We start from the raw sequence: 14,436 nt of genomic DNA, 5'->3' as shown, positions 1-14,436 counted from the left end.
GACCAAAACATCAATATAATATATTTTCCCCATTAAAATGCTCAGTTAAGTAAAAGTACCTTTTCTCTTATCTTTTACACTCTTTAACGATCAGTAAGGCTGAAGGACAGGCTAGGTGGGCACAGCAACATCCAATCCTGTCATACATTACATCATGCTTTCACAAATGATTTGTTTAACCAACCATTTGCTCATTTGTGTGTTCACTTGTGTATGTGGTGGTGGTGGTGGTGGTGGTGGTGTGTGTGTGTGTGTGTGTGTGTGTGTGTGTGTGTGTGTGCAGAGAGACTCCGGGGAGGGGAGTTTCTGTCAGTAACTCAGGTATAAATAAAGAGGCAGAGCTCAGAGTTTCTCAGAAGGTGGACCTGACAGGGTCACACACAGGATCAAGCAGGACCTCAGCATTTTAACTTTTTAATACAAATGGAATCACATGAAGATGTTCAATACTGTTTTCAAGACAGAAACTCTTCTTGCAGAAAGGCTTTGCTATCGACATCTATCTACATAACACTGTACATCTTCTTCTCATTGATTTCAGCAGTTACAGTACTTTTGAACCTACTGGTGATCATCTCCATCTCTCACTTCAAGCAGCTCCACACTACAACCAACCTGCTCATCCTCTCTCTGGCTGTGTCAGATCTCCTGGTTGGACTGATTGTGATACCAGTAATGACTGTAGCATTAATGGAACCATGCTGGGGTTTTGGGGAATATTTCTGTGTGTTTCATGCCTACATTGCTTCTTTATGTACTTCTTTATCTCTGGGCAATTTGGTCTTGATATCTATTGACCGCTATGTTGCTGTGTGTGATCCCTTATTGTACCACTCTAAAATAACAACAACAAGAATCACGTGTTGTATATCCATCACCTGGTGTTGTTGTATCATATACCGTGCTGCTAATATACAAACTTTTGTAAATGTACAGGTACCAAGTAGGTGTTTGAAAGAATGTATTACTGTTGAAGGGTCAGTCTGGGTTAATATCACTGACCTTGTAATTACAATAGCTGTCCCGTGCTCTGTTATTATAACACTTTATGTGAAAATCTTTGTGGTGGCCAGATCACAGGCCAGAAAGGTATTTTCAAAAGAGGCTGCCAGTGTGTCTGGTGTTAAAACTGTACAGGCAAGTAAGTCTGAGAGAAAAGCAGCAACAACTCTAGGTATTGTTGTTTTCAACTATCTCATTGGTTGGATTCCATCTCTAATTGTTTTCTTTTTCTTTTCTGTTTTAATTGATCATTTATTATCATATTTCATTCGTTTTCTGTCATTTGTTAATTCCTTAATTAATCCAATCATTTATGCTTTCCTTTATCCATGGTTTAAAGTGACAGCTAAACTTATATTAAGACGTTCATTGTTCCAATAATGTGATTCCCTAGTTATACTGACATGACTCATCTCACTGTTGTCATCATAGGTACATGTGGTGTTGATAAAGAATGATTTGCCTGGATTGTAATGGAATGACTTGGAGAAGTTATAAGAATGCATAAGCTTGTTTTATAAAAGACATTGTAGTCATTGTGGATTGTGTACTCCAAATACCTAAGGCTGTGGTTGTTCCATGTTAATGATAAATAGTATGTAAGTATTCTAATAGAACATTCTGAGGACGTCATGAGTCATTCTATATGTTGGTTAACATCTCCCTCTAGTGGCTCAATTGTGACACAACGTCTTCATCAAGTGCAGTAAAGTTGAAATGTATAATACTCCATGATATCAGATAATGTCCAGGTCTAAATAAATGCTGTGTTGTGTAAGTAGTTGATGGTAAAATGTAAGAATATACATGTATGGTTAACACTTTATAATAACATTCAGTAATAAACCATTTGTAAGGAATTTAGTCTGCTCACCATTTAATATTAAGGCCACATTTACTAAATGTTATTCAGCTAGGTATTCTGACATTTATAAATAACTACTACAGTATATACATGAATTATTCAACACAACAGAGGAGACCATTAGCAGACACTTCAACCTCAACATACTGGGTATGAATAGTACCACTACACTCACTACATCACTGCTGCCAGGTTAGGGGTCACACCAGAGCAGCTCTCTCAGATGCTGTTTACTCTGAATGAATATAGAGTGGGTATCACACTAAATCATTTATAAGTAAATTGTTTATTCATAATGTCATTTATCCAATATTTATTTTATTAAACTGGTAATTCACGTAATCATAAAAAACTTATAGTACATAATGATTCATAAGATCAAACCAAAGATGTGAAAATGTATTTTTCCCATTTAATACTCAGTAAAGTAGTTTTCCCTAAAGTGAAGACTATTCTTTATAAATGTTTTGAACAGTGAACAGTGACCATTTTGAACAGTGACCAGTGGTGTGCTGAAGGAAGTAATATGTTTTGTCTGAAAACGGTAACAGTCCTGTTTGTTGGCAGTGATGGATTGCAGTCACTCAGTAGAAATAAAATAAAATGTTACTTGTCAAAAACATTGGTTTAGCCGATGTTATTGCGGATGTAGCGAGATGTTTATGCACCTAGTTCCGACAGTGAAGCAATATCTAACAATTTAACGACAAATACCTAATACACACAAATCTAAGTAAAGGACTGGAAGAATATATGAATATATGGATGAACAATGTCAGAGTCACACAGACTAAGAGCAGTTCAGAGACTGATTACAGGGTAATGGAACCAATATCTAAATACATAAATTACCTGAAAATTACATTTAAAGGGTTACTACCTTTAATACACTACCAAATCAAATCAAAATCATATTTTATTGGTCACATACAAATATTCAGCAGATGTTGCAGCTGAAGCAAAATTGTGTTCCAAGCTCCAACAGTGCAGTAGAATCTAACAATTCACAATAATACACACCCACACAAATACAAGTAAAAGAATGGAATTTAAAAAATTATTTTGTTAAGCAATGTCTGAGTGGTATTGACAAAATACAATACATATATATACATACACACACATTAGATGAGTAAAGCAGTATGTAAACATTAAATTGACTAGTGTTCCATTATTAAAGTGACCAGGGATTCCATGTCTATGTACATAGGGCAGCATACTCTAAGGTGTAGGGTTGAATAACTGGGTGGTAGTCTGCTTGTGCTGGCTATTTAACAGTCTGAGGGCCTTGAGTGCCAGCTTTGATGCACCTGTACTGACCTCGCCTTCTGGATGACAGCGGGGTGAACAGGGCGTGGCTCGGGTGGTTGATGTCCTTGATGATCGTTGGGCAGACCACACCACTCTCTGGAGAGTCACAAGAATTCAGATCCTTTACTCAGTACCTTGTTGAAGCACATTTGCCAGTGATTCCAGGGTATGACGCTACAAGCTTGGCACACCTATATTTGTGGAATTTGGCCCATTCTTCTCTGCAGATCCTCTCAAGCTCTGTCAGGTTGGCTGGGGAGTGTTGCTGCACAGCTATTTTCAGGTCTCTCCAGAGATCTTCGATCGGGTTCAAATCCGGGCCACAAAAACCATTGAGACTTGTCCCGAAGCCAATCCTGCGTTGTCTTGGCTGTGTGTTAGGGTCGTTGTTCTGTTGGAAGGTGAACTTTAGACCCAGTCTGAGATCCTGCTCCAGAGCTAACAGGACTAATTAAGGGTAATAAGGCTGGTGGAACTCTGCATAGAGGGTTCTAGGATGAACCCTCCAAAGATTATAAACTGAGACATGGAATTGTTTTAAGATGTTTTTCATACTATGGATCATTTAGCTATTTTCTTAATGCATTTTAAAATAAAGCTGTAATGTAACAAAATGTGGAAAAGGTAAAGGGGTCTGAATACTTTCCCAACGCACTGTATACATGGTAAAAACAGATCTTTACTTTTGATTTATTTTTGGACTCTTTGGCAGTAAATTATTTCCATACTTCCCTTTATTTTTAAAAACTGGTACGGGTTACCTTGAGGCGAGTTTTGTGAGTCTTGAGGGCATCATACAAAACAACCAACATGTAGGAGTTTGTGAGAGTTGACGGTGTGGTCATAATAGTTTGTAGTCCAAACCGTTCGGATGCTACAGACAGAAGTTTTCCCATCGGCGGTACCAACTTCAGACAAGGCCCGTGAAGTTTGTGGGCATAGAAGAGACGCTACAGACATTGTCATGAAAAGACCGATTTTTCTGGTCTGACAAAAACCACTGTAGCTCTGCCACCTTCCACCACAGATGAGACATCGGTGGATGTGATGGATTGAAACGCAGCCTGTGCCAAAAACCATCTCCGGCTTAAAGATGGATTTTGATGGGGAGGCCTAGGCTCCTTTTGTCATGGGCAGCACCATTGAGGGCTTTCAACATTTTGAAAGAGTCAACACATTAACATGCCACAGGATATAACCATTGGACTTTAGGCTATGAGCTAAACTCCCAGCAGAGCCCACCTCATAGCCTATGGGATATTCATTGAAGAGGTGGAGGATGGGAAATGTGATCTGCATAACATACCTTTGTAACGCCTTGTCTGTATACCTGCAAACAGACACAAAAGTGAGCAGTTCAGTCATCTGCATCCAGTACAGATAGTCTTCAACATATTCTTACCTCTTCGTTGATTGATATCCATTGAATTGTGTCCCATTTTATGTTTTAGAAAGATTTGCACAAATATGAAACGCTAGATGGTATCATCATAAAAGGGACAAACATAAATTGAGGAGATCTTTACTTGATCCATAAAGTGTATTCATTTTTAAAATGGTAAGACATATGCATTTTTTTTTAAACACACAAAAAAAATGAAATACTATACCATTGCCTCCTATGAAAAATGTTAAGCTCAAATCCAAAATCCTAGTTTGAGTCAAGAGACATTTTATTTCATTGTACTTTTTTACACTTTTGTTCCCAATTGGTAGTTATAGTATTGTTCCATCGAATTGTTGGGGTTGATACAGTTTTTCAATAGCAAATCAAGTCTCTGGAAATTACAAACTTTAGAAGCCTTGAATGCACAAGATTGCATTTCCTGCTCAGCAACAAAAGCGTGATCAAATTAAGATCCTACATCAGTATATGACAGAAGTAAGTCTCCTCTATAAAGTCAATTTATATCTGAACTTTGTGTTTGGTGAAAATGTGCCTCTGCCAAACTGAAAAGAGATCATCTGTCAGAATAATACCAAAAGCCTTTTCATAACAGTATAATCAATGAATAAGCGTTTTATTACAGGTAAAAATGTTAAAAACAACCATTCAAACTTCTCTACAATCCACACCAGCAACCGAATGCATTTCATCTGCAGCCACACTCATCCACCACCATGTCTTGGTAATGACGTAGGACTACGTTGTCATTGTTGTCGTAGTAGAGCATGGATACAGGTGACAGGCGGATGGGTACGCAGCAGGGCTGGGGTGTGCCGTGGGGGTCCAGGGAGTGCACCAGAGTCTGCAGGATGGCATGGTTAGTGCCATTCAGGCTCTCGCTCAGTGGGAACGGGCACTCTCCGTGGCAGTAATTGGCAAGGTAGCCCTGCGGAGCGATGATCCAGTCCTGCCAGCCCACATCCTTGAATTCAATGTAGAGGCGGCGCGGCTTACACACGTTGCTGGGTGTAACCGGCAGGTAGACGGCGCTCCTCTTCTGCCGAGAGCGGCACTGGAGTGGATTCAGGGATACAACCACCAGGGAGGCATGGAACTCTGGGAGGGTTACGGTCGGCCCTAACGGCACAGCGTTCACAAGGTTCTGGGACATGAAGATGTCTGTCGCCTGGGTGTGGACGGGGTGTGGCTGCAGCTCCAGCACCAGGCCGTAGTTATGACCCGGTTTACGCCAGTTGTCTGCCAGTGCTGTGAGGTCCAAGGTGAGAGATCCGGCCTCTGGTTCCAGCTGCACCGACTGGGACAGCACCAGCCTGCGGTGGGCCTCGTGGCTCGCTCCCCTCAGGGTCGCACGCAACACCTTGTACAGGGACACGCTGAGCGCCTGTGGGCCCAGGAGGAACCTTGGTGTGCGGAACATGTCCCACTGGAACTTGATTTCCAGCTGCGCCAGAGAGAGCTGCTCCACGGGCTGCAGCACAGACATGTTGAAGAACATGTATTTCTCCACACAGCCTTGGCAGCTGCCGCTCCAGCCTGACACCAGCCTACCTGCAGAGGACTCACAAAAAAAATATTTAAAAAATAAAATAAAAGTACATTAGGGCTACACTTTAGATGTAGGACCTAGGTTTCAATTGACAGTATTTGGAAGGTCGCAGTCAATATCGGCCTTTAGCTGCATAAACAAACCAAATTCTCTCTGACCTTGTCCCCCTTGTTTCGCTTTTCATTGGTCAATTCTGGCTCTAAAACAACAGGAACTCCAGATGTAATTGTTTTCAAAAAAACAAAATGGTACAATATCTGTAAAATATCAAACAAGTTCCAGTGTGGATTGTGTAGGCCCATGTAGCACGATGACTCATTTCATATTTTGTTTAAAAAAAAACAGACATTCCCTCTGTCATCCACTGATCTTAAAGGGGAAATCTGCCACCTTTTAGGAAAACAGCCGAGGGATGTGGCTTTAGAAATGTAGCCTAACCACTCAAATTCATACAGGCCCATCCATTTTATCAAAAGGATAGTTTAACCATGTTTTCAGGCTATACAGTTCACAATTACATTTAGATGTTACTTAATTGTTTTACAAACAGGGTAAGACAAGCTTATATTCTTTCTCTGTCTGTCCCATATCTGCTTGTGAATTTAAAAGTCCCTGCGTGCCCATGTGTGATTGATCATTGGCGCTGATTGATTGGCATCCCGGATGGTTTCTATCGACACCTAGGTGTGAGACTGCATAGACAAGATATGCTAATGAGGACCTATCTCACAGATAAGAGCATTTGCCTAAAATCTACAAAAGTTACATTCAAGTTAGCCTACCTCAATTATGCCCGCTTTTCTTGAGTTTCTATCATTATGACAGAACGAAAACAATTGTATTTCTGCTATCTCTATCCAAATGAATCTCTGAGGATCTTGACATTAATCAAATCACATTTATTTATAAAGCCCTTCTTACATCAGCTGATATCTCAAAGTGCTGTACCAAAACCCAGCCTAAAACCCCAAACAGCAAGCAATGCAGGTGTAGAAGATTTTCAAAAAGTAAGTGAATATCTAATCTCCATTTGTGAATTTATGAAACCTTTGCCGGTGTAAAAATATTTTGATCTGGGGTGCTGTCCTCAAACAATCGCACGGCTACTGTAAATCGGACAGTGCAGTTAGATTAACAAGAATGTAAGCTTTTAACCGATATGAGACACTTATATGTACCTAAATGTTTAATATCCATCATTTTTATGATTATATATTTGATTTGCGTTCCCTCCAGTTTCCCCAGAAGTTGTCCCGCTAAGGGAATGCCCTAAAAAGGTTATTAAGAATTTCACTATACACTGCAACTACTTCTGCGACCCTGTGCATGTGACTTAATAAACATCGAAACTAATCTACAAAAAAATGTATAGGAGGGCACACTTGCCACTGGACTGGAAAGCTATCCTATCACAGGAGTGAACCATGGCAAACATCAGAGGTGCGCACTCTCTGTACATTTCTATGGACAGCAGCTTTCATTACTTTTCTCCAAACAGTCTTTCTCCGCTCACTCGAGAATTGAATGAGGAAACTTGTTGAGATCTCGTCATGGAAACAAGTGCACGGTAAAGATATGAGTCAAAGTAACGCATGCGTTGTTTGACAAAATAACTGTAATATTTACCCAATAAAAAAAAAGGGAACACGTTACTCTGTACTTAATGCAGCTGGTGGCCACACCAGATACTAACTCTGTTACTCATTAAAGTAATCGGAAACTGGACACTGTGTTTGTAGGTGCACTGACGTGAATGAAGCTACAGCAGCCATGGTGAAAATGGGTAATTTTGGCTTGTTTTTGTTGTTCTCCAAATAGCATTTTTGAGTTTTGAAATTGTATATTTTTTCAAATGCAGTAAATAAGTGTCAAATAAATTAAAATTCAGACAATGAAGACGTGTTGAGAAGAGAGAGGAAGAGAGAAAATATTACCACAAATGAAAAATAATATTTAAAAAAAAAAGTTAAGTCACTGGTGTCTGGAGGTGATGCTGGTAACTTGACATAATATGGACACAGACAGAACAATGTATATCGTCAGCAATACAGACAGAAGTAGTGGCAGTAGTGGCGACCCGTCATTCAGGGCCACATTTTTTGTTATTTTGGCATTAATACATGTCACATATCAGTTTGCAAACAATGTACAAAAATTTTTAAAATCATTGAGTTAATAAAGCCGTATTCAAACATGGTCTCTTGTTTTGCTTTCTTGAGTAAGGAAGCTCCAAAATGCAGGTGTTTCAGCCTAGCTCAGTGCTTTCTGTGATGTTGGGGCAGCCAGCGGAAAATACGGAGCGTAGGGGTTGGTAATGTTCTCTAATTGCGCCGTGATTGGCTCAGTGTTCTGTCACTCATGGGGACACTATGTCACTGATAAATCTAAGGGTAGAGCTAGAAAATTCAAGCTCTTTGTGTCCTGCCATAGAGTTACATTAGAAGTGCCCATCCAAGAAGGCTCAAGGTCATTGGCCACAGATAAAATTACATCAAATCACGGTATATCCACAGTAGCTTTGATTGGACATCATACACTCAAAATCTTAGCTTGCAGGCTAGCAGTCATCATTTTGAATCAAGTCGACAAGCTACTGGCAAATCCTTTTTAATCCTTGTCATATGAAGACAAATAATGAAGGGAATTTATAGATAAAACGTATCGGTGCTCATCGGCCATTGGACATAAACATTACACAACAAGTTGGAAATCACAAATTCAACAATGAGTGGTGTGGAAGGAATCAGTGGTTAACTGCAATGCAATCACTAGCCTGCTATTCAGTGGAGTGGGTGTGTGGTACCAATTCTAGGTTTAAGGGTCTCTTTTCCAAGCTTATGAAAACCAGCTAGATCTACTGTCTCTATTATATTATGACAGACCAACTAGATCTACTGTCTCTATTATATTATGACAGACCAGCTAGATCTACTTTCTCCATTATATTATCACAGACCAACTAGATCTACTGTCTCTATTATATTTTGACAGACCAGGTAGATCTACTGTCTCTATTATATTATGACAGACCAGCTAGATCTACTGTCTCTATTATATTATGACAGACGAGCTATATCTACTGTCTCTATTATATTTTGACAGACCAGGTAGATCTACTGTCTCTATTGTCCTATGACAGACCAGCTAGATCTACTGTCTCTATTATATTATGCCAGATCAGCTAGATCTACTGTCTCTATTATATTATGACAGACCAGCTAGCTCTACTGCCTCTATTATACAATGACAGACCAGGTTAATCTACTGTCTATATTATATTATGACAGACCAGCTAGATATACTGTCTCTATTGTACTATGACAGACCAGCTAGATCTACTGTCTCTATTGTCCTATGACAGACCAGCTAGATCTACTGTCTCTATTATATTTTGACAGACCAGGTTGATCTACTGTCTCTATTATATTATGACAGACCAACTAGATCTACTGTCTCTATTATATAATGACAGACCAGCTATGTCTACTGTCTCTATTATAATATGACACACCAGCTAGATCAACTGTCTCTATTATATTATGACAGACCAGCTAGCTCTACTGCCTCTATTATACAATGACAGACCAGGAAAATCTACTGTCTATATTATATTATGACAGACCAGCTAGATCTACTGTCTCTATTATATTATGACAGACCAGCTAGCTCTACTGCCTCTATTATACAATGACAGACCAGGAAAATCTACTGTCTCAATTGTACAATGACAGACCAGGTAGATCTACTGCCTCTATTATATTATGACAGACCAGCTAGATCTACTGTCTCTTTATATTATGACAGACCAGCTAGATCTACTGTCTCTATTATATTTTGACAGACCAGCTAGATCTACTGTCTCTATTATATTATGACAGACCAGCTAGATCTACTGTCTCTATTATATTATGACAGACCAGCTAGATCTACTGTCTCTATTATATTTTGACAGACCAGCTAGATCTACTGTCTCTATTATATTATGACAGACCAGCTAGATCTACTGTCTCTATTATATTATGACAGACCAGCTAGATCTACTGTCTCTATTATATTATGACAGACCAGCTAGATCTACTGTCTCTATTATATTATGACAGACCAGCTAGATCTACTGTCTCTGTTATATTATGACAGACCAGCTAGATCTACTGTCTCTATTATATTATGACAGACCAGCTAGATCTACTGTCTCTATTATATTATGACAGACCAGCTAGATCTACTGTCTCTATTATATTATGACAGACCAGCTAGATCTACTGTCTCTATTATATTTTGACAGACCAGCTAGATCTACTGTCTCTATTATATTATGACAGACCAGCTAGATCTACTGTCTCTATTATATTATGACAGACCAGCTAGATCTACTGTCTCTGTTATATTATGACAGACCAGCTAGATCTACTGTCTCTATTATATTATGACAGACCAGCTAGATCTACTGTCTCTATTATATTATGACAGACCAGCTAGATCTACTGTCTCTATTATATTATGACAGACCAGCTAGATCTACTGTCTCTATTATATTATGACAGACCAGCTAGATCTACTGTCTCTATTATATTATGACAGACCAGCTAGATCTACTGTCTCTATTATATTATGACAGACCAGCTAGATCTACTGTCTCTATTATATTATGACAGACCAGCTAGATCTACTGTCTCTATTATATTATGACAGACCAGCTAGATCTACTGTCTCTATTATATTATGACAGACCAGCTAGATCTACTGTCTCTATTATATTATGACAGACCAGCTAGATCTACTGTCTCTATTATATTATGACAGACCAGCTAGATCTACTGTCTCTATTATATTATGACAGACCAGCTAGATCTACTGTCTCTATTATATTATGACAGACCAGCTAGATCTACTGTCTCTATTATATTATGACAGACCAGCTAGATCTACTGTCTCTATTATATTATGACAGACCAGCTAGATCTACTGTCTCTATTATATTATGACAGACCAGCTAGATCTACTGTCTCTATTATATTATGACAGACCAGCTAGATCTACTGTCTCTATTATATTATGACAGACCAGCTAGATCTACTGTCTCTATTATATTATGACAGACCAGCTAGATCTACTGTCTCTATTATATTATGACAGACCAGCTAGATCTACTGTCTCTATTATATTATGACAGACCAGCTAGATCTACTGTCTCTATTATATTATGACAGACCAGCTAGATCTACTGTCTCTATTATATTATGACAGACCAGCTAGATCTACTGTCTCTATTATATTATGACAGACCAGCTAGATCTACTGTCTCTATTATATTATGACAGACCAGCTAGATCTACTGTCTCTATTATATTATGACAGACCAGCTAGATCTACTGTCTCTATTATATTATGACAGACCAGCTAGATCTACTGTCTCTATTATATTATGACAGACCAGCTAGATCTACTGTCTCTATTATATTATGACAGACCAGCTAGATCTACTGTCTCTATTATATTATGACAGACCAGCTAGATCTACTGTCTCTATTATATTATGACAGACCAGCTAGATCTACTGTCTCTATTATATTATGACAGACCAGCTAGATCTACTGTCTCTATTATATTATGACAGACCAGCTAGATCTACTGTCTCTATTATATTATGACAGACCAGCTAGATCTACTGTCTCTATTATATTATGACAGACCAGCTAGATCTACTGTCTCTATTATATTATGACAGACCAGCTAGATCTACTGTCTCTATTATATTATGACAGACCAGCTAGATCTACTGTCTCTATTATATTATGACAGACCAGCTAGATCTACTGTCTCTATTATATTATGACAGACCAGCTAGATCTACTGTCTCTATTATATTATGACAGACCAGCTAGATCTACTGTCTCTATTATATTATGACAGACCAGCTAGATCTACTGTCTCTATTATATTATGACAGACCAGCTAGATCTACTGTCTCTATTATATTATGACAGACCAGCTAGATCTACTGTCTCTATTATATTATGACAGACCAGCTAGATCTACTGTCTCTATTATATTATGACAGACCAGCTAGATCTACTGTCTCTATTATTATATTATGACAGACCAGCTAGATCTACTGTCTCTATTATATTATGACAGACCAGCTAGATCTACTGTCTCTATTATATTATGACAGACCAGCTAGATCTACTGTCTCTATTATATTATGACAGACCAGCTAGATCTACTGTCTCTATTATATTATGACAGACCAGCTAGATCTACTGTCTCTATTATATTATGACAGACCAGCTAGATCTACTGTCTCTATTATATTATGACAGACCAGCTAGATCTACTGTCTCTATTATATTATGACAGACCAGCTAGATCTACTGTCTCTATTATATTATGACAGACCAGCTAGATCTACTGTCTCTATTATATTATGACAGACCAGCTAGATCTACTGTCTCTATTATATTATGACAGACCAGCTAGATCTACTGTCTCTATTATATTATGACAGACCAGCTAGATCTACTGTCTCTATTATATTATGACAGACCAGCTAGATCTACTGTCTCTATTATATTATGACAGACCAGCTAGATCTACTGTCTCTATTATATTATGACAGACCAGCTAGATCTACTGTCTCTATTATATTATGACAGACCAGCTAGATCTACTGTCTCTATTATATTATGACAGACCAGCTAGATCTACTGTCTCTATTATATTATGACAGACCAGCTAGATCTACTGTCTCTATTATATTATGACAGACCAGCTAGATCTACTGTCTCTATTATATTATGACAGACCAGCTAGATCTACTGTCTCTATTATATTATGACAGACCAGCTAGATCTACTGTCTCTATTATATTATGACAGACCAGCTAGATCTACTGTCTCTATTATATTATGACAGACCAGCTAGATCTACTGTCTCTATTATATTATGACAGACCAGCTAGATCTACTGTCTCTATTATATTATGACAGACCAGCTAGATCTACTGTCTCTATTATATTATGACAGACCAGCTAGATCTACTGTCTCTATTATATTATGACAGACCAGCTAGATCTACTGTCTCTATTATATTATGACAGACCAGCTAGATCTACTGTCTCTATTATATTATGACAGACCAGCTAGATCTACTGTCTCTATTATATTATGACAGACCAGCTAGATCTACTGTCTCTATTATATTATGACAGACCAGCTAGATCTACTGTCTCTATTATATTATGACAGACCAGCTAGATCTACTGTCTCTATTATATTATGACAGACCAGCTAGATCTACTGTCTCTATTATATTATGACAGACCAGCTAGATCTACTGTCTCTATTATATTATGACAGACCAGCTAGATCTACTGTCTCTATTATATTATGACAGACCAGCTAGATCTACTGTCTCTATTATATTATGACAGACCAGCTAGATCTACTGTCTCTATTATATTATGACAGACCAGCTAGATCTACTGTCTCTATTATATTATGACAGACCAGCTAGATCTACTGTCTCTATTATATTATGACAGACCAGCTAGATCTACTGTCTCTATTATATTATGACAGACCAGCTAGATCTACTGTCTCTATTATATTATGACAGACCAGCAGCTAGATCTACTGTCTCTATTATATTATGACAGACCAGCTAGATCTACTGTCTCTATTATATTATGACAGACCAGCTAGATCTACTGTCTCTATTATATTATGACAGACCAGCTAGATCTACTGTCTCTATTATATTATGACAGACCAGCTAGATCTACTGTCTCTATTATATTATGACAGACCAGCTAGATCTACTGTCTCTATTATATTATGACAGACCAGCTAGATCTACTGTCTCTATTATATTATGACAGACCAGCTAGATCTACTGTCTCTATTCTATTATATTATGACAGACCAGCTAGATCTACTGTCTCTATTATATTATGACAGACCAGCTAGATCTACTGTCTCTATTATATTATGACAGACCAGCTAGATCTACTGTCTCTATTATATTATGACAGACCAGCTAGATCTACTGTCTCTATTATATTATGACAGACCAGCTAGATCTACTGTCTCTATTATATTATGACAGACCAGCTAGATCTACTGTCTCTATTATATTATGACAGACCAGCTAGATCTACTGTCTCTATTATATTATGACAGACCAGCTAGATCTACTGTCTCTATTATATTATGACAGACCAGCTAGATCTACTGTCTCTATTATATTATGACAGACCAGCTAGATCTACTGTCTCTATTATATATGACAGACCAGCTAGATCT

The 14,436-nt window shown here is 38.2% G+C and overlaps 2 protein-coding genes across 2 annotated transcripts; one reads left to right on the top strand and one right to left on the bottom strand.

Annotated features, from left to right (window-relative positions):
• The first annotated feature begins 370 nt into the window (after positions 1-370).
• On the top strand, positions 371-2,068 carry LOC115122001 (trace amine-associated receptor 13c-like). The gene has a single exon (XM_029651153.2). It carries the CDS (start codon positions 424-426, stop codon positions 1,381-1,383), a length of 960 nt encoding a protein of 319 aa, XP_029507013.2. The 5' UTR covers positions 371-423; the 3' UTR covers positions 1,384-2,068.
• Positions 2,069-5,269: 3,201 nt separating this feature from the next.
• Positions 5,270-6,134, bottom strand: LOC135568620 (protein DVR-1-like; the record flags this gene model as incomplete). The annotated part of the gene is made up of 1 exon (XM_065015426.1): positions 5,270-6,134. A coding segment is annotated over one exon (863 nt), but the record flags the coding sequence as incomplete, so codon positions are not given.
• Positions 6,135-14,436: the final 8,302 nt, after the last annotated feature.

The sequence above is a fragment of the Oncorhynchus nerka genome, unplaced genomic scaffold (genome assembly GCF_034236695.1).
Source record: "Oncorhynchus nerka isolate Pitt River unplaced genomic scaffold, Oner_Uvic_2.0 unplaced_scaffold_1445, whole genome shotgun sequence".
Lineage (NCBI taxonomy): Eukaryota > Metazoa > Chordata > Actinopteri > Salmoniformes > Salmonidae > Oncorhynchus > Oncorhynchus nerka.
This window is presented reverse-complemented; position numbering and strand designations above follow the sequence as displayed.